This window comes from Lepisma saccharinum, chromosome 1, assembly GCF_977018435.1.
Source record: "Lepisma saccharinum chromosome 1, izLepSacc3.1, whole genome shotgun sequence".
In the NCBI taxonomy this organism is placed as follows: Eukaryota; Metazoa; Arthropoda; class Insecta; order Zygentoma; family Lepismatidae; genus Lepisma; species Lepisma saccharinum.
Genome location: NC_139229.1, coordinates 98,127,377 through 98,148,042, shown reverse-complemented (window position 1 = coordinate 98,148,042; position 20,666 = coordinate 98,127,377). Strand labels below are relative to the sequence as shown.

The 20,666-nt window shown below is 39.2% G+C and overlaps 1 protein-coding gene across 2 annotated transcripts in view; it reads right to left on the bottom strand.

Annotated features, from left to right (window-relative positions):
- ImpL2 (Ecdysone-inducible gene L2) overlaps positions 1 to 20,666 on the bottom strand; it is a 76,279-nt gene that overhangs the window by 6,872 nt on the left and 48,741 nt on the right. For both annotated transcript variants that reach the window (XM_083134970.1, XM_083134978.1), the window contains exons 2-5: positions 14,495 to 14,613; positions 12,286 to 12,331; positions 7,065 to 7,222; positions 1,692 to 1,872 (exon numbers count right to left, since the gene is read on the bottom strand). In XM_083134970.1, the coding sequence (XP_082991096.1) occupies positions 1,692 to 1,872; positions 7,065 to 7,222; positions 12,286 to 12,331; positions 14,495 to 14,611 (502 nt within the window). In that variant the 5' untranslated portion in view covers positions 14,612 to 14,613. The remainder of the gene's footprint in view (positions 1 to 1,691; positions 1,873 to 7,064; positions 7,223 to 12,285; positions 12,332 to 14,494; positions 14,614 to 20,666) is intronic.

Sequence of the window (20,666 nt, the reverse complement as noted above, 5' to 3'; positions counted from 1 at the left end):
TGCCCCAGAACCCCCTTTCCTTTCTGCCTACCAAGTCCAACTCCTTTTCTTGTCTGGTGTTATCACGACCTTTGAAATGAAATTCTCTCGAAATTTGAGATAGTCTTTCATGGAACTATTTACTATCTAGATTAACTGGTCGAACATGGAAAAATTCAAGTCCGGACCTGGTATCTGCATTTTACAATCTGCTTTTCGAGCAGATAGAAACCTTTTCAATTGTGTTTATTCTGCGGTAATATTATTCAGGTTGAGATTTGTGATTTTATCAGAGTCTTAGTGGATTTATTGTTTGTCTGAGTTCTTCTTTTCAGTCCACTTTATGCACAGAGGACAAATCGGGACTGGACCTACAGTTTAAAGTCGGATACGAACCACTATGTGCCTCCACCGGGTATCGAACACGGGATTCTTTGATTAGTAGATGATTTAGTGGGTTTACTACCTTAACAATCTTATAGATACTTGCCAGTAATAGGTTTCGATTAATTTAAACCTCGCATGCAGTATCTTTTTACCTACATATTATGTATGTTTGTCATTGGAAGTCAACAGTGTTCTGCTTCCAAAAGGAAACTTATAAGAAAATTAAGATTGTGTTGTGAGTTACATAAAGATTCGGGGAAAAATGATATATATATATTTTTCACTGCTAGCATGCATATGATGAAAGTAATAATTGACTCTGGTTAACAATTTGATTGATTGATTTGCTTTATTTTACCTCGCCTTTTGTGCAACTTTTGGCTAATTTGCAAAGATGGGAATGAGTGGTGATATGATGAAATTCATGAATGGATACTCACAAACATCCATGCCCAGGTCAGGATTCGAAACCCCTGGCATCGTAGCGCGAAGGGGGGATCTAATTTGAGTATCGCCAATTTCAACATTATATAAGAAAGTGTTAAAACAAAAATCAAAGTTTTGTCGAAACAAATTGTATATCTTTAAGTCCAATACCGCCTAGTTGGCAACCCATAAATAAAATAAGAATGTATAGCATCGTGCCAGTGTTGCTAACGAGTGGGGGTTCAAGGCGGAAGGGGCGGCAAACCGTTCCATCCCCCTTTCAAGTCGCACCCTTATACTAATTGAGAATTACTAGCCCCCGTGGTGGAGTGGTTAGCACATCGCGCTACGACGCCAGGGGTCCTGGGTTCGAATCCTGGCCAGGACATGGATGTTTGTGAGTATCCATTCATCACGCCATCACTCATCCCCCATCTTCGCAAATTAGCTAAAAATGGCACAAACGGCGAAGTAAAATAGAGCAAATCAATCAATCATCTAATTGAGAATTAAATTGTTTACTCAGTTATTATCAATGTAAGCTGCTTCATTTTCCTACAACTAAAAGTACGATACTAGTAGCAGAAGAAACCCGGGTCTCTCTTATCACACACCACTAGAGCAACCTTGCGTTCTGACGCCAGACGAGGAATGCCTACCTTGTTGTTAGGTTAGGTCTGTTAGCTTTAGTTCTATTAACATAACTTAAATACACTGAAAATGTATTACTTATGCTAAGAGACCTAAACCTAGCTAGACTAACCTAACGACTTAGGCATTTAGCCTAACAATAAAAAAAAATCCCCCGTTACGTCAGAACGCAAGGTTGCTCTAGTGTTGTGCGATACGAGAGACCCACAAAACACATAGCCCAAAAAGACGCAATGAAAACAACTTACTCTCGACTCGCAACACAGTGTTCGCCGAAGCCGTTTTTGACCCAGCAGTGGCAAGGCACGTGTACACTCCCTCGTGGTGGGGCGTTATGCAGTCGATCACCATTCTAGAAACAGTGTGGGCAAGTCCATTCGTCCTTATCACATCGTCTATCCTGTTCAGGTTCGGACTTGAACCACTTTTCTGAAAGACATACAGAGCACATTTATAAAATGGAGCAGAAGAATGTAATTTGTGAAATTATTCCTCCCTATCTTCTTCGCTTCCTGACGCCTCACCGATGGAGTAGTGGTAACGTCGCCGTCTTGTAATGAAGGAGCCCCGGGTTCGATACACGGTGGATTTGATTGATTGCTTGATTTGTTGTTTTAAGTGCACTTTAGGCACAGAAAGGCTAATCGGGACTGGACATACAATTTAAAGTGGGATACGAACCACTATGTGCCTCCACCGAGTATCGAACCCGGGACCCCGTGATTACAAGTCGACGACGCAATGCCCAATTGGGGAGGCCTCGATACACAGTGGAGACACATTGCACAATAGTTCGAGCTCCACTGTAAACTGTAGATGCAGTCTCAATTAACCTGTATGTGCATAAAGTTGACTTAAAATCTTAACTCTTTACTTCTTGGTGATAATATTGTGTATAAAACGAAAGTAACCTCTCGAAATTCTTCAGAAAGTAACACATTAACTTTTCTTAATATAATTGGAATACCATATTGAATAAATTCTTTTTCGCTTCAGCAGAAAGTCATTAACGTTTGTTACTAACATTAACTAATAGATTCCTACCATTCATCTGTTATCAATGCGTCCGTTGGAATTTGTGGATCACTCGATGTTTTCGGGGTTCCATAAAACTTCAAAGTTTCACAGATAGTCTTCCCCCTCACATGAATGTAGGGATGAAGAGAAGCTGCTACGCCTCTAGAGAAAGGAGTGGTGGTTCCATAGCGAAATGGGTAGCACAGCGCGCTACGACGCAGGGGTCCCGGGTTCGAATCTCGGCGCTTGAGCGTTTGTCGGTGTTCTTTCCATCAATTTCATCATATCATCACTCATCCCCATATCCGCGGTTGGCCAAAAGTGGCAGAAAAGTGAAGTAAATAAAATCAATCAAGCATAACAGCCAAGTTACGCCTATGAATGAATCAATCAATCTGAAGACGTGTATACAGATCAACGAAGATGAACCGGGAAAACTCGCAAAGTGAAGTCGATAGATCGTCAATTGTTTTCTTTTCCGCTTCGCTTGTGCCCGAGTTTCCTCGTATTGATAAATGCATAATTTCCTCCCTTCGCTTCGTTGTCAAAAATATCATGAACGTTAAATATTATGTCCCTAATTTCACCGTGTGCGATTTTTCCCTTCATGATGATAAAACACTTGGCACGATGTGTTGAAGAATGTTGCATAATTTGGCAACGCAAGGGCAGGAGGATTACATGATAAACAGCTGATTGCATCAAAAGGAGTAGTGGGAGAAGGAAAATGAATATGTCAGAATTTTTCTTTAAGGTGATAATTTCGTCGTATGAGAACCAGAGGAACCTAACTCCAAAAATTCGGTTCTTTTCTTTAATAATCTCCTCTGAAGAACTCATTTTGGAGTCAGATCGACATATCTTCATTTCTAATCCTTACAGAAAGGTGGAGCCACCTATCGCCAATTTACTTACTCTCTTTAAGAGTCAGACGTATTCCTAAGAATCAGGGGCGTATCTAGAAATGTATTTCTGAGGAAGGGAACAATAATTATATTGTAAATTAAATTAAAATAATTTGAATTCAAATATATGTATATATTAATATTTTATTATTATTATATCAATAGTTAAATAGACGGTGTAAGTATCGAAATACGACAGCAGATATTCATTATGTAGCTTATGTGTAGTGAAGATCAGCAAAATTTATATGAAAACAACTGCCCTTTCAAGGAAATTAATCTCAAATAAATAAAGAATTTATTTATTTATTTATTTATTTACTGAGTTTCAGATACAGTCTTATTTGGCCATTTTACACTGAAACAACATAAAGTAGAAACAAAAAATAACAAAAGATAAAAACAATAACAAGATGGGATAGATTTACATGTTCTTTGTCAGTAATATACAAAAATTACATTCTGGAAGGAAAATATCTACATTCAGGGGAAGTTTGTTGTAGATTTCTGGGAGCCTATAAAACAAGGAGCGTTGTAGAAGGGATAGCCTAGTGGTTGGGTTGTGGAAGAGTTGCAGGTTGCACGTTAGCTTTTGGGGTACCCTAAGTGTGAATTCACTGATTAGGAGATCTGTTCTGAATTTGGCCATTTATTATCTTGTATAAAAATTCCATGTCAGCTAGATCACGACGAAAGGATGGAGTGTGAATATTCAGAGCAGCCATGGTGTCTGATTTGGATACATGTCGAAAGGAAGGTATTCTATGGCGAACAATTGAAAGAATGAAACTGAGAACAGAATCTATTCTGGTGAGATTGGTTTTTGAGGCCATTGCCCAAATTGGGGAACAGTATTCTAGGATGGGCGAGATGAAAGATTTAAAGAATATAGCAAGAGATGATGGGTTTTGAATTTCGCTAAATCTGTATAGAAGACCGAGAAGTCGCATGGCTTTTTTAGTGGTAGCAATAATATGATAATTAAAAGTGAGTTTTTCATCCATGATAATACCTAGGTCCTTTTGGGTGGAAACGTTTTGGATTGGATTGTTTTCAATAGTATAAGTAGACACCACTTTGTTCTTTTTTAGGGAATAAGTAAGGAAAGAGCATTTCTGAGGGTTTAGTTCTAAATTCCACTGACGACACCACTTAACAAGTTCTGTGAGAGCATTTTGAAGAATCATCATGTCATGATGCGATGAGATCTCCTTAAAGAGTTTACAATCATCCGCAAACAAAAGTATATTGATAGGGAGGGAGGACAGTTTTTCAGGGAGGTCGTCCATGTACAGAAGGAATAGGAACGGCCCTAAGACACTCCCCTGGGGAACTCCAGACAAAACGGGAAGAAAGTTAGAAGAGGTACCTGAAAGAACAACACGTTGTTCACGCTCATGGAGGTAGTCCTGGAGTAAAGAGAGAAATTTGCCATGGATGTTAAATCTGGATGATAATTTATGAAGAAGAAATTTATGATTAATTTTGTCAAAGGCTTTCGAAATGTCCAAATATATAGTGTCAAGTTGGGAGTTATTATCAATAGCTCTGGCAGCATGCGAAAGTAAGACGGAAAGATTTGTTAGGCAAGAGCTGCCTGGAAGAAAACCATGTTGTGCTGTATTGATATATGGTGACGTAAACTGAAGTGACCTGTTTTTGATGATTTTTTCACAAATAATTGATAGTGGCGATAGAAGTGAGATTGGTCTATAGGATTTTACACATTTTTTATCTCCAGTTTTGAGAATGGGCACAATGTTGGCCCGTTTGAAGTTTTTCGGAAACACACCCTTAGAGAAACATTTGTTGAGTAAGGCAGACAGAGGAAGAGCCAAGGAGTCGGCAGTTTTACGAAGGAATATTGTGGGGATTTCATCTGGACCTAGGGACCGGTGGAGGGGCAATGAAGCGAGAAAGTATTTTACTTCCTCGGGGGATGTTTTGATTGAAGATAGTGTGTGAGGACAGACAGCATTTAAGTGGGGGAGAGGGTCGGAAACTGAGGGAGGTGAGAAGTTCTGATGAAAAAAAACATCGAAAAGTTCTCTTTCTTCTCCACTAGCAATATCAGTATTTTATTGAATAACAAAGACTGTTGGAACCAATTGACGAAAAGTAAAGTGCATATGCATATTATCATTAGAAGCATGCATAAATCTTGTTTGACTGTGTCCTTCAAGGCCATATTATTACAATATAATCCTTGGCTTCCAACAAGTTTAGCGGAAATATATAACCATTGATTATGTAACAAATACTAAATAAGTATAATTTCATTATTTAATTATAGTACTTGGTAAGTCTTTTGGCGGGGGTCCGGACCCTTTCGACCCTCCCCCTAAGTACGCCGTTGCCAGGGACGTCGGAAAGGGGGGGGGGGTGCGAACCGCGCCACAACCCAGAGCGGCAAATTCTCAGGCAGCAAAATTTGAAGAGAAGAAAAAATAAGCCTATTGAAAATTTGAAAGTTATAATATTATATTACATAACTCGGAAGTTAATATATGCCAACCCACCGTTTTGAAGGAACATATCAGTGGTCTCACTTTAAAACCACTGAGTGTCACAAGGTGGGAAAGCGGATTCGATGCCTTAACTCCGTTGAGATATCAAATGGGAGAGGTCTATGATGCGCTCCTTCAAATAATTGCCAACATTAAAACTGTCAAAATGGTCGCACATGAGGCTCAATGTATTGCAAACCAGTTGTGTGGCTTTACATTTCTTTGCTCACTAGTTATCTGGTATGACTTTTTACTCCACGTAATGTAATGAGCAAATGCCTTCAAGACATTAATCTACGATGTGTTTGATTGTGTTATACACGTATTTCTTGCTAACATATCAGCGCTTTGAAAAAAGCAGGAGTGATGAAAAATTTCAAAGTTTCTTAGACGCCACTTGGCAGTCTGGCAGGACCTCCTTTCCTCCACTCATGGAGCCGTCGGGGGGCGGCGACCTGTAAGTCCCGTTTGATGAGAAAGAATTTTCTTCGAATTTAGATACACGATGATCCAAAGATAGGCAACATTGTACAGGGCCGAAATCGAGAGAAAGAGCAGTTTCAGTTTGACGAAACTTGTGAAGATTCACTAAGGCGGTACAAAGTTGATTTTTATTACCAGGTTCTAGACGATTATTTTAGCTCTAAGAGGAAGATTTGAGCACCTTAAACATCATAGTGAATTTTCAATTTCTTTTATGATATTAGTAAGCATAAAGATATTACATCTGATATTTTGTCTGAAAAGTGTAGAAAACTTGCCGGAATGTTAACACATGAAGGATACTGAATTAAAAGATGAACTAAAAGTGCTTTCAGCTATAATAAAACAATTGCACCAAAGGATATCAACTCATAAAGGGTCATGATTTTTCACCTAATGTGAATTTTGCACTTAGAATTTTATTAACTTTGTCGGCAACCGTGGCAAGTGGCGAACAAAGTTTTATTTGGAAATTAAGGCTAATGAAAATACTATCTTTGATAAATCAGGTCTGAAACACACTTGTTTCCGTTTTATGCAAGATAGCATTATACTAAAGAGAATATTACATGCAAATGTAAAGGTAAAGTTTCTTTCCTCTCTCCTGTAAATTTGATAAATTGGAGTTATAACCCTCTGGTTCTCACGCGACGATATTCAGCCTTATCTTCCGCAGTCTTGGCAGATTGAATTCTAATTTGTGACTTACCAGTTCGAGAACTCCTCCATCGCGTAGCCACGTGATGCTTGGCGGTGGACTCCCGCTTCCTTGGCACTCCAACTCTACGCTGCTTCCCACTCTCACCGTCAAGACTCGTGGCGGCGCTGCTGTGATCGTCACCCAGTGACGGCCAGCAAAACCGATTTCTGCGAGGAAAAAAATGCTGAAATTTTAGAAGCATAATATCACCACTGAACAAAAATTTACTAAGTACCATTCAGTACTGTGGCTATGAGAAAAAGCTATAACTTTTTGTTTGTATTTGAAATGCCACAAGGCTGCTTGAAACCCACAGAGAAGCACTTTTATAAAATTATATTTCTATTTCAGTGGATGGTGGCATTATAACATTATTAAGTATCATTTACATTTAAGGTGTTTAGTTTTGATGCATGGTTTCTTAAGAATATTCTAAAGCGGTGTTGATTCTCTGCTGTACCATAATATTGGAAAGAGATATTGTTGCGATGCATGTAAAAAAATCAATTCCGGTCCAGTCCATTCGAAGGCTGTGGTAGCCTCGTCTCATGAAAAGCTTGATTTGGACATTTTGAGTTCACCACATATTGAATATCATTACGGGCCTGAAAAAAATATTCGTGAGCATTAGAGATTAATCCAGTTTATAGGCGTCGACTTTAGGGTGCAAGAAACTTTCTGACCCCCCAAATTCATGAAGAAATATATGCATTTTACATAAAGAAAATTATTGTTGTCCATATTGCCCTTATACAGTAAAACCCTTTCGAGCAGGCTTCATTTCCAGGAAGGTATCAACTCGGGCAAGCTCGGCACCTACCGACCTGTTGGGTGAGATGAGTCAAGTGCCCCTCCCTCCCGAATAGTTATATAAAGTGGCCACCTCTGATCCAACTGCTTGCTGATTTGCTTTATTTTTACTTCGCTTTTTTGTGCCACTTTTGGCTAGTTTGCGAAGATGAGGATGAGTGATGATACGATGATACTATGAAATTCATGAATAGACACACAAACATCATGTCCAACGGCTTGCTGAAGAGACACAGGCCCTAACCTGACTTGATTTTGTATTCTAAAACAGCGACGTGTGTACAATTGTTAAAATATTTTTTTTAAAAAAAGGCAATTCCAGTCAACCGTTATTTGAATCCGAACTTGCTCACTGTCTACGAAAAGCCGTTTGGTGGCACAGAACTGTTCGACCACTGAGTTACTGAAGATTTCAGGGAGGCTTGCCTTCAACCACGAATAATACGACAGTTGGCAACACTAAAATTAAACCAACTCCATGACGTTAGAGGCATTGCCAAGCAGCTTTTCACTGGGTGAAGCGTGGACAACGCTTCGAGTTCAATCGCTGCTGTTTTCTAGTTTCCGATACCGGAGTTGGCAACACGCGCAGGGATTGAGGGATGCGTGCGTGAGTAGATAAAGGTTATCCACTGCCAGTGGAAGTTCGCCTTGCTCGGGTATGCCGTATTAGCTGCCCCATTTCTCCTCTCATCGCTGGTCCTGCTTCGTCTATAAACTCGCTCCAACAAGACGGGAACCAGCGGCGAAACGAAGTCTTACGCTATGTCCAACGTGGATACGGGCAGCACGGTGCGTGCGGGGCGATGCGAGCAACGCGGCAGTCGTATCCGATCAAACCTGTAGTCAGAAATGAGCCCGTCCTACGTAGACACGTGACGCGTGCGATTCGTCCGCTCGCAACGCACGCAACGTTTGATTTTCAAACAGGTTTGTTTTGTATCGCATTTGCCGTCCGGTGGCCAGTCGCCAAGAAAGATGGAAGGGCTTATTGCAGAAGTGCAAAGAAGAAATGTGTTGTGGGATAAAAGAAACCCTCGTTACAAAGATCGTTTAATTGTTGATACGAAGTGGGATTCCGTAGCTGAGAGTACAGGAATTAATGATAACAAGCACCATCCAATCTTTTCACAATATAGTCAAAGGTGTTTATTGTCATTCTTGTGTACTGATGAAATGCATTTTCATCTGCTCGTAGCTGCGGATACAGATGATGAAATTCTCCATACGACAACCTATTTCTGAAGATTGTGTGCGTCTTTTGTCTGTGACGTCTCTTGTGTTCCTTCAATATTTTCATTTTAATTACACTACTTTCCATTAATAGCACGGAGCGCACCGAACTGGAAGCCATGTTCGTCGCAACTGCTCAACACAATCGTACGCAGTAACGTTGGACACTCCCTGCGTTCACGCACATATCTGCGGTGCGGCGCTCGCATCACACCGCACGCACCGCGCTGCCCGTATCCACGTTGGACGTCCAACGTGGATACGGGCAGCGCGGTACGTGCGGTGCGATGCGAGCAACGCGGCAGTCGTATCCGATCAAACCTGTAGTCAGCAATGAGCCCGTCCTACGTGGACACGTTACGCGTTCGATTCGTCCGCTCGCAACGCACGCAACGTTTGATTTTCAAACAGGTTTGTTTTGTATCGCATTTGCCGTCCGGTGGCGAGTCGCCGAGAAAGATGGAAGGGCTTATTGCAGAAGTGCAAAGAAGAAATGTGTTGTGGGATAAAACAAACCCTCGTTACAAAGATCGTTTAATTGTTGATAAGGAGTGGGATTCCGTAACAGTTTTCACGTTTTAAGTATTTGAAAGTCGTGAGTGGATGAACAAAAACATCAAATTGTATTCGCTGAGAAGAAATCACAGAATACGGTTCGTACATTTTCTGCTGCTCTCGAAGCGCGGTTGTTCCTTCGAGAGCTGTAGGTTCCTGTCCATCACATTTTCGTGCAAGACGTTTACAAGAGAATCTTCTTCTATGTCAATTATAACATTATGCAGAATGCGAATTGCTTTAACAATATGAACAGCATGCTGTACACTAGTTTCAATTGGTTTCAATAGGATCCTAAATTTCGCAGCACTTATGCCGAAAGCACACTCCACGATAATTGAAATATGACGCGGCTGCATTATTTGAACTCTTCTTTTAGAATATGGTCTCATAAGATATGTTCGTAATGGAAATGCTTCGTCTCCTACAAACACAAATGGGTCTTTTTGATGGAAGTTGGACAGCTGCAAATCTTTTGGTAAGAAACCATTTTCGACATTTTGATAAAGTGCTGAGTTAGAATATACACCAGCATCACTTTCTTTGCCATATGCACCCACATCGATCATTAAATCTGTACCTTGCATCAACAACGGCCAAAAGCACCGAACTGGAAGCCATGTTAGTCGCAACTGCTCATCACAATCGCACGCAGTAACGTTGGACACTCCCGGCGTTCACGCACATATCTGCGTGCGGCGCTCGCATCACACCGCACGCACCACGCTGCCCGTATCCACGTTGGACTAAGACCTTTGGATTTCGTACGGAATTATTTTGAGTACGACTTCAGCAAGAGGAAATGCTTACTTCGTGGCTACCATTCTGGGTAAAATTTTCGTATCCGCAAAATGTATTTCTTCAATCTTACAGGAGAAAGCACTTACCGAAATGAGTTTCTTTATACATACTGTACGACGGTGTTGGAAGTGTTTTATCCCCTCGCTTAATTTTTTTTCCGGTAAATCATGTAAATTTTGACATTAATTTCACTCCGATGCACGAAAGCTGTTCCCTTGATGTCCTTCAACTACGTGAACCAAATTTTTGCGTGCATTTCATGGCGTAATAACTGGTCAGTGTTTCAAACCACGCGGATTTGTAACTGTGTAACAGTTGTAGAACGTAAATAAACGAAACAATTTTAACTATGTTTGCCTTACATAACCTAACCTAACCTAACCTTGCCGTGCATGGTTCGTGGGGCTATCCGTGCATGGTTCGTGGGGTTTTCGAACCCGAAAAAAATATTTTTCTAATTTTAACTATGTTTGCCTTACCTAACCTAATCTAACCTAACCTTGCCGTGCATGGTTCGTGGGGCTTTATGAATCCGTCGTGGGGCTATCCGTGCATGGTTCGTGGGGTTTTCGAACCTGGAAAAAAATACAAAATGAGTAATAGGAAAGTAGGTATTTTTCTATGAAGAAGATTGCAACACTGCATAACAACTGATCATGGACAACGCTAGTCAAGATTTCTCCGCCATATCGCGTGTAACGCAAGCGAAAGCGAACAAACAAAAATTACACGATATGTCCAAATTTGAGATTATTTGCGTGGAAAAAACGAAATGGCACCTTCAACAAGCCTTACGAATGCAGAATACGTAAGTACCAATGTGAAAAAGAAAAAAATAAGAGACTTTGAGACGTTTGGCGGTTACTGAAATTTTACCCCATTCTGTACTTCAGGCAAGCACCCATTTTGCACATTTCATCATTGGTCAGATTTACTTATCGCGTTAATACTTCACCAAGGGTGGCCCATGAGAGAACAACAGCGTTGCCATTGCTTCCCTGCATTACGTCTTTGTAAAACCGCGGTGTGTGCAATTCCCATACAAAACGTACTTGCGGACCTATTTAGAACGCAAATTCATGTCGCTCCAGCTACAGAAGAAAATCAATTCGGAACCGGTGTAAAAGCAGACCAGGATAATTTAAAAACTTTCTAATTTCGGTACCGGAAAAAATAATACGAACTTCGACCATATTTAAATAGTGCGAGGAAAAAGCGTTTCTAAAACCAAAATAGAACCCAAATTAAAATTTATGGGTTCCTGGACTTTAACAACCATATTCTATAGTAATTTAATAATACCGCCAGACTCCTTTGAATTAAGATACATAACTCTTAAGTCTGCTTTGTCTAATTTCCTCTTAATCGTTCATTTGTTAATAACTTCTCGGTGGCGAAGTGAGTGTTTCATGATCTTAGATTAGAAAGCTCTGGATTCGAGCCCCGGGATGGTGATGAGGCTTCATTGTTTATTCTTTCGTCTATTTCATCTTCGTCGTCACAATTTGCCTAAAGACTTGCTAAAAGCGACGTTAAACAATGAAAAAGAAAATGAGACACATGAAACAAGTACTTATTTCCAAAATTGATGTAAGTACATAAAAGATAAAACTTGATTTTAAGCAACGTATTTGCTCTAGCCTGTAAACATTTTTCACTCTTTCAAAGTCTTGTCTACTCTCTATTAAGAAATACATCCCTGTGTGAAATTCTTTCCCTATACTACTCTCAATAAGTAATGTTATGTGTAGCACAGTTAATATCGACCTTACATTGTGCAATGTGACAATATCAGAGTATGAATCAAGTCAAGAGAAGAGGAGAAACTTACCATGTTCTCTGTCTGCTTGTGGATCTGGCCCTGCATCTAAGGAATTCTGAAAGAATTAATAAGTAATCATGTTATAATCTTAGGTACAGGTCTTCTTTATCCGACAATAATTTAGATGAGACTGTATTGCAAGAATTAACGAACTTGCAAACATAGTTAGAAAAATGATCATAAGTTCAACGCAAACCGATAACATGTATCGATCCGTCTACATGTAGAAGTTCAAAAACTCAACAATTGATATTTCTAACTTTCGATTTCTTACTTGGAAACAAGTAAAGCTACTGAGTTGTATAACCTTGAAGGTCGTACGATCTCATTAGCAGAATAATCACACTTTGTAAATGTTTTAGATTCAACAGTCGAAATAATAATAATAATAATAATAATACGTCTATTGGTTATTCAAAGACTACTAAGAATACAAAGGAACAAATTTGTGTATATTTTATAAAAAAAAATATCAGTATATTGAGAAACAAATGGAGCTGATTATTAGCTCTTTCAAGAATCTAACAAATGAATATTCATTTGGCACTTTCCGCAAAAAGCCCGTGTAGCACTTTAACACATCTTCAACTTTCGTTTCAAAATTCAGAAATGATTAATTCATCTCTACGATACGTAAATTTGCCCTCGAATTCTTTTATAAAGTGAGTTTTACTTAATATTGATATTCTACTCTGTTTTCTATGATTTGATTTTTCAATTTTGCGTCGCTTTTCTGCCAATTTTGGTTTATCGTGACGATGGGGATGAGTGATGATATGATGGAACTGGCGAAGGGTTACTCACCACCCATACCGGGATTCGAACCCGGGACCCCTGGCGTTGTAGCGCGCTGTGAAAATAACACTTAGGTCGACGCATGTGTTTTTACATTACACTACGAAGGAGCAGTCTGATAGAAACGCCCAGGTCTGGGAATTAAACCCTGAACCTTCGGTGGTGAGAGAGACACCCCTCAACGCTCCTTGTGACAACAGAAGATTTCCAGACGGGTTCGGCGGTCTACCTGTGCAAATAACAATGTTATACAATCTTAATAATGTCACTTATGTCTATTTGCGCACATGAATCAATAATCCATGTAATGTGCGAAAGACTGACAGACAGACGATGCTGTACAAAGCTATTTTTGCATCTTTGATTGAGAGCTTCGTGCGAAAATGATTTGATACCCACGTCCACACATATAGCAACAGGAAGAGAGGTAACCCTTTATTCTGCTTATTAAAGAACCAATCGTCTGATTCGACTGGTGGGTGCGGGAATTCTGCAGCTGTTGTTTACAGATACCGAACGCCGAGATGCTGCAGATGCATTTCCCTAAAAGGAAACCAGCATGTTATTCTGAAATAGACCAATTGATACAGCTCAGTAAAACTATACACTGGATGTGCTGCATGTCTGTTAGGTTGAACTATTTTTAGGAGGAATCCACAAATCCGTTAATGTTTCTCTAATCAGAATGAGTTTTTACGTGACGGATATAAATCCTTTCGTTGTCGCCTTTCTCGCAAAATCAACCTAATAAATGACAGATGCCAGTCTCGAATTTTCGTCAGTTTATGATATGTCTATAATCGGTTGTGTGACACACATATCAGTTAATTTTGTTTACAGGCACCGATTTTAGGGGGGCAAGACAACTAGCGTACGCAGGTTTTTCCAGAGGGCGTGGAATTGTAAATGTGGATATCACATAGCTGCGTTCTACAGGTAGGGGAGGGATACAATATAAAATATTTCGTAATTAAGATTTATCACCTCAGTTTTAAAAGTTGTTCAAATTAAAAAATGGTAATGGGGTCATTCCAAGGGGAGTTTCCATTTACCGTATTTGGTTTTCCCGAGTTCTTTGGAAATTTGATTTTCTGAAAATTTCGGGAGGGGCTGTAACTCCATCCGCCCCCCCCCAAAGCACACTCTGATCCTCCCCAAATTACTCAAAAGTGTATGCATAAAATATTGTTTGTCTACCTTACCCCCACAATATCTGTTTGTCGCTGCTGACTGTTCTAACATAGAACATATTCTCATACATGACTTACTGTCATGCTTAAAACTGAATCTGTAGCAAATGTTTCGCCTCCTCGATTTTTGCTTTGCTCAGCTTCCGTTTTTAATCAACCCCTTGAAATGGTAAGAAACACTCATTTACGATCTGGTACTGCATATATCTACGGTACTGTTCTGAAATCCTTACCTCCATGGAGTCACTTTCCTGTGGATGCTGAATGAATGGACTGGACATTGCAATGCCAAAGAACACCATAATTACTGCAAGAGCACGTTGCAAGTTGGAAGGAATTCGTGGTTCCATGTCTGAAAATACAAGTATACATAGAGAGTTTTAGTAGTAATAGTGTACAACATAAGAACACCACACATGAGAATCCCTATATATAAACAAAATTATGGTTGATTGAAGAGTCATCGCTCTCGTTTTAGTTGAGACAGGGTAGTGGAAGGATTGGCATGTGGCTTTATTTTGTTGCTACAGTCGTGTACACGAAACTATGCGGCTGATGGAGTCTGCGCTGTTGCCACGCCAGTGAAGTGTATCTACTTAGCATTGGATTTGTTCGTAGATTTACGACAATATATGTTCTCGATCTGCAAACCTGTCTTTGTAATATTAGTGATACCACAATTGCATCGATGTTTGTTGGAAATGCCAATGTTGACAGCGACATGTTTCCCTTCGGAGGAATGGTTGACTCTTGGACTAGGCAACACTGCATCTTGAACGTTGCCACATCGTGCGCGGGGGACCAGCGGCACTTGGACCTTGTTAGCGTTGCCTTTTCCATAAGTGGCACCATCTCATTTCTGTCAAGTTGCTTCATTTTGTGACCGCTGCTATAGTATTAAGGGTTCTGATTCTGAATGCTCCATCTACGTGCGTCAGAAGAGGGGGGGACAGATGGACGCTTCCCCCCAAGGGAACACATTTGAGTAGTTGGTCAACACACATGATGTTTCGATAATCTAAAAGTAATTATGACTTTACCAAAAAAAGTGCATTGTCTACTACAGAGCGATCCATTGAAGTGTAGACCGCCACGTCAGTGTTTGCACTATCGACGAGCGAGTCACTCGCGGCTGTCTGTCGGCATCGTAGAATGTCGATCGCGTGATGATCTTAAAAAAATGATTTACTTACTATGAAAGGAGCTGTTCAAACTAGTCGCCTTCGATGCACACACATTGTTGATACATCTTTATCAAGACACCCACTAACTTTAGCTGTCGAGGGGGGATAGAAACCGACTTTACGGAGGTCCTGAAAGTAGACACGAGACTGTGAAGTGATAAGGGCTCTTGTTTTGTATTATGTGTTTTCTACTGTATTCAACCGCAAAGTGTGTTATGGCTCAGCAAATATTTTCTACTGTACAGAGTGTATTTATTTATGATTCATATGTGTTAACTCAATCGGCACGTGAAGTTCAAAGGCGATTAGAAACAAGATTCTTGGGTGTGAAAGTTCGACGTCGTAAATAAATCACTCTCTAAACTAGTTACGGAAACTTGCGGGCTTGATTCAGGGACAGTCTCCAGTGCCGACTTACGGCCGCGAGCGCCTAGTTTGCCGATAGCACAAACACTGACGCGTCGGTCTACACTTCAATGAATCGCTTTGCATATCTATCTAGTGCTACACTTAGCCATCAGTAAATACATATCATTATTGACGACACTGATTGAAAAAACTACAATAATAATATGCTAATAATATTTATTTTGTTCTGGAAGAATATCTACTTCAAAATTATCTCTATTTCTCTTTCACTGGCTCGTGACGTCATCGTGGCAACCAGTAAATGCGCTCCAACAGTCTATGGCTCAACCTTTACAAATATTGCTTAACTCAAGGTACAACCACAGACACACATTTGTTTATCTTATTCTTGTCTGCTGTAGGTTAATCCTCTCTTAGATGGTTGTTCACCCTGTATTTCTGTTTGATTTCTATTTTGAGTGTGGGAAGAAAGACAATACCAAACCACTTTGAAAACACCCCAACAATCCATGTCAGCAGGACTTGTTTACAATCTCGTAGTTCGCCATTCTCCAATGCTCTGTTTCATGGGAGAATTGCTCGCATTCCTTTCCCTTCGCTTTTGTTCTCTTCTGTTTTGATTAGGAACCTCTTCATTGGTGTCGGGTTTCACCTTCTTGAGAATGCAATGAACTGTGGAAGATACTATTTCCGGAATTGGTTTTGGTTTATACACGTATTTCTGTTTCAACAAAGAACTAAATGCCAGCTTCTGTGTTGCGTAGGTCGCTCCAAAGCAAATGGTCGTAGGTTCGAGTCGTTGGATATGGTATGAACACTGTTTCTGTTATATCATATACTCAGTGGCTCATAAGTCAGTTGACGCTAGCAGTTATTAATAATGCATTTTTATCAATTGACTTATGGGTCACACTGTATTTTATCTCTTTGTCGTTCGTTTATATTGTCGCAGAATACCGGCAACCTAGAAGCAGTAAAACAATGTAATATAATGTAGCCCAAATATACTTTCAAAAATTTTGTTTCTGTAGATTTATAGTCCATCATCTTGAATCACTTTGGCTGTGATTTGAGGTATCTAACTGCTATGAAAATTATAGCCAGGAACATGGACGTCCGCAGGATTTTTTCCAGGGAGGGGCAAGGAAGGTATTTTTTCCAGGGGGGGCCAACATGGCATATTTTCCCCAATAATAGTGTTCATCCCTCAAAAAACATTGCTTAAATTTGAATTTATCATGTTCATGCAATAATTAACCCACATTATTGTGGCTGAAATTAAATTATATGTGTGAAATATGTAATTTTTGGTTGACTTTCATTTTCCAGGAGGGGGCCACGGCCCCCCCTTGCCCCCCCTTCCGGACGCCCATGGCCAGGAAGCTCTAACATCACAGTTGTTGCTGTGACCACAATGTTGATGATTTACTTTTCTTTCACTCCATACAAAGATTTTATTGTCGAATTGTACGTAGTGTACTGCACCCATTATAATCAATTGTATGCGTCACGTGAGTTCTAAAATGTAGATACAAAGTACACAATCTTAAAAATAAGAATTTGTTTTTCACAACTGTCAAAAAAATCTTTTCAAAGTAGGAAACTACTCATAAATCCTGGACGAAGCACAACTCAGTCTCCTCTCTGAAGATGATGTTATAATATAAACTGTGTATATAGTGGACTTAAACACAGTGGCGCAATCACAGGGGGAGCAGGCCCCAACCTTGCACGGAAATGAGTTCTAGGAGGGGCAGGGGGGGCAAAGTGTACCTGCAGGGAGCAATTACCGCCCACAACTTCAAATTTTATGCAAATAAAAATACTCTTCGTAAATTTTCTTGCACGCTTCTCTCGCAATGCCTGCTTTTCTTATCTTATCAAGATCAGAACCGTAGTAGCTAGAGGACGGTGGGAGTCGACCCTGGGCACCGAACGATCTAAATGGAAGTAAGTTGTAAAATTGATTGATTGATTTACGCACAGAAAGGCTAATCTGGACTGGGCCTACAGTTTAAAATGGGATCCAAACCACTGTGGCATGTTCCTCCACCAGGTATCAAACTCGGGACCCCTTGACGATGTTACCACTACACCATCGGCGAGGCACAAAAGTTTCAAAAGAACGAATTCATTGGCATCCCGTGAAATTATTTACGCCCTATTAAATCAACATTAATTTCAGCCTGCAAAAATATTGGATCCAAAAATTTTCTTGCTCGCTTCGCTCGCAATTTGTGTTTGTTCTCTGTAATGCATTGTAAATGACCAGACAGAGAAATAAGACTCGTCTTCATTGATTTTGTTTTAAATGCATGAACAATTGTTTGGAGGAAAGGAGGAGCGTGCACATTTCAAAGACAATTTATGTAATTTTTGCTTTTGATTTATTGTGAGTTGGATGAATTTGTTGTGTAATGTATTTACATAATATATGTTGTATATAACATGTATTAAAGAAACTTTGAATACGTACACAATTTAGTGTCCACGTCGCTCCATGTTGCATATACATGTATGTGAAACATATATCGTGCATGAAAGTTATACATGTTAATGTAAAAAAAAAATATATTTGGAATGTATGTATCAAGCATTTTCTGTCTTTCAAAAATAGTTTGTGTGCTTGTTTTCCATTATTAATGTGAAATTGAACGTGTTGAAAAATGATTCAAATCGTTTGTTCGAACACAAATGCTACGCCCTTCTTGCATAATTGCCAAGTGTAATGACGTCTTTGATACTACTACTACTATTACTAATAATAATAATAATAACAACAATAATGTTAGTCCCGCATTCGAATCTCGACTTGGGCATGGGTGTTTGCGAGTGCCCATTCATCAATTTCATCATATCATCATCCCAAATTAGCCAAAAGTGCCACAAAAGCAAAGTAAAATATAGCAATTCAATAATAACAATAATAATGTTATAATAATAACATTATTATTATTATTAGCATTATTATTATTATTATTGGTACGTTTATCCTGGTACTTGCCTCCCCCAGACAAAAATTCGTGGTTGCGCCTCTGTTTAAACATTTGTTTTGATAAAAGCGATCACTCAACGTGATTGAGCACCGAGACAATAAGTTCAATCATTGAGAACATAATCTAATTGAAGTGAATTGTTGTTTTAAGTCCACTTTATGCACAGATAGCCTAATTGAAACTGGGCCTGCAGTTTAAAGTGGGATCCGAACCACAGTGCAATGTGCTTCTACCGAGTATCGAACCCAGGACTCCTTGAGTACAAGGAGACGACGTTACCACTACGCCATCGAGAGACCCTGATTAAAGTGACCCTTACAATGTGTCCCCAGATTATTGTTAAGAATAATGTTTTAAATGTTTGTTACTATCGGCTAAAATGTGTAATGTATTAATAAATTTAATGCAAAACCTTCACTCACCACTATTGTAAGGCTTCTAGTTTCGTTATTCTCACTAAATTCTTCCACGAATATGGACTTTACTGTTTTAGGAACGAAACAAAACTTAATTTAATTTAAATGCTGGGTCTATGAAAGGAAATTAAATGGAGCCAACAATAACATAGTGATTACTTTTGAAATGTTTCCTTGTGCAAACTTTTTCTCTGCAATTTTCCTACATTCCCTCTTTTCTCTTTACTCACATTTCCTTTTTTTATCTTTTCTTCTCTCTTTTTCTTTTTTCTTTCTCTTTCTTTGTCTTTCTCGTTATCTATATCTCTCTTCCTCTTTCCATGTTACTGTCTTTCTCATTATATTTCCAATTTATATTTTCCTTTCTCCATTTCTCTTTCTCTTATTTGTGTCACTTTTCCATTTTCCCCTTTTTAACTATCTCAGTGTTCTACTTCGGTTTCCCCTCTTTCTTCTTCTCTGTCTTCATCTTTTCCATATCTCTGTCTGAATTCACTTTTTGTCTGCTTTGCAGAAGCACAGTGTAACATGAAAACAAACCAAGAGGGGTCACTCACATGGAAAACCAAAAAGTACAAGTTTTCAGCTTTTCGGAGTTTTGTTAAACGATTGATGTGACAACCATATTCTTCACCACTGCTGATTGGTCGGGGTCAAGTTTATCACAAAATTATTCTGAAAAATATATTCGTTGCTTGTTGAACGGCTTAACAGTTATTTGTAAATAGACAGTAATTGAATCGTGGAAATAAAATAATCCGAATTCGAAATCTTCAGCTTCATTTTGTTAAAATAAATTTAAAATTGTGATCAATATAACCAGACATCTCACTTGATGTGTTGAGTCTTGTCTTTCTCTTGTACAGTGGAATACACAAGTAATGCTCGGCAAATATTCCATTACTATTTTCATGAATTTTCCTCTTGCATCGCACGTGTTTACAAGGAACTGATTTTTACGTAGCTACATTTTCAGCTACATTTTGCTTCAATTCTTGAAGTTCGCATTGGGTAATACAAATCGAAATATCATTATGATGGACAATTAGCTTGGTAGTACAGTATTATGCATCTAAAAGTTAAAATATACAAAACAGTAATTTTGCCTATAGTATTATATGGATGTGAAACTTGGTCCCTTACATTAAAAGAGGAACATAAATTAAGGATTTTTGAAAATGAAATCCTTAGAAAAATATTTGGACCTAAAAGGGATGAGGCGACAGTGAGTGAACAAGGTTACATAATTCAAAACTGCATAATTTGTATTCATGTCCAGATATTATTAGAATAATTACATCAAGAACTCAGATGGCAGACCATGTGGCAAGAATGGGAGAGGTAAGAAGAGTTTGCAGGATTCTTGTTGGGAAACCTGATAGTAAGAGACCTGTAGGAAGACTAAGATGGAGGGATAACGTTGGGATGGACCTAAAGGAC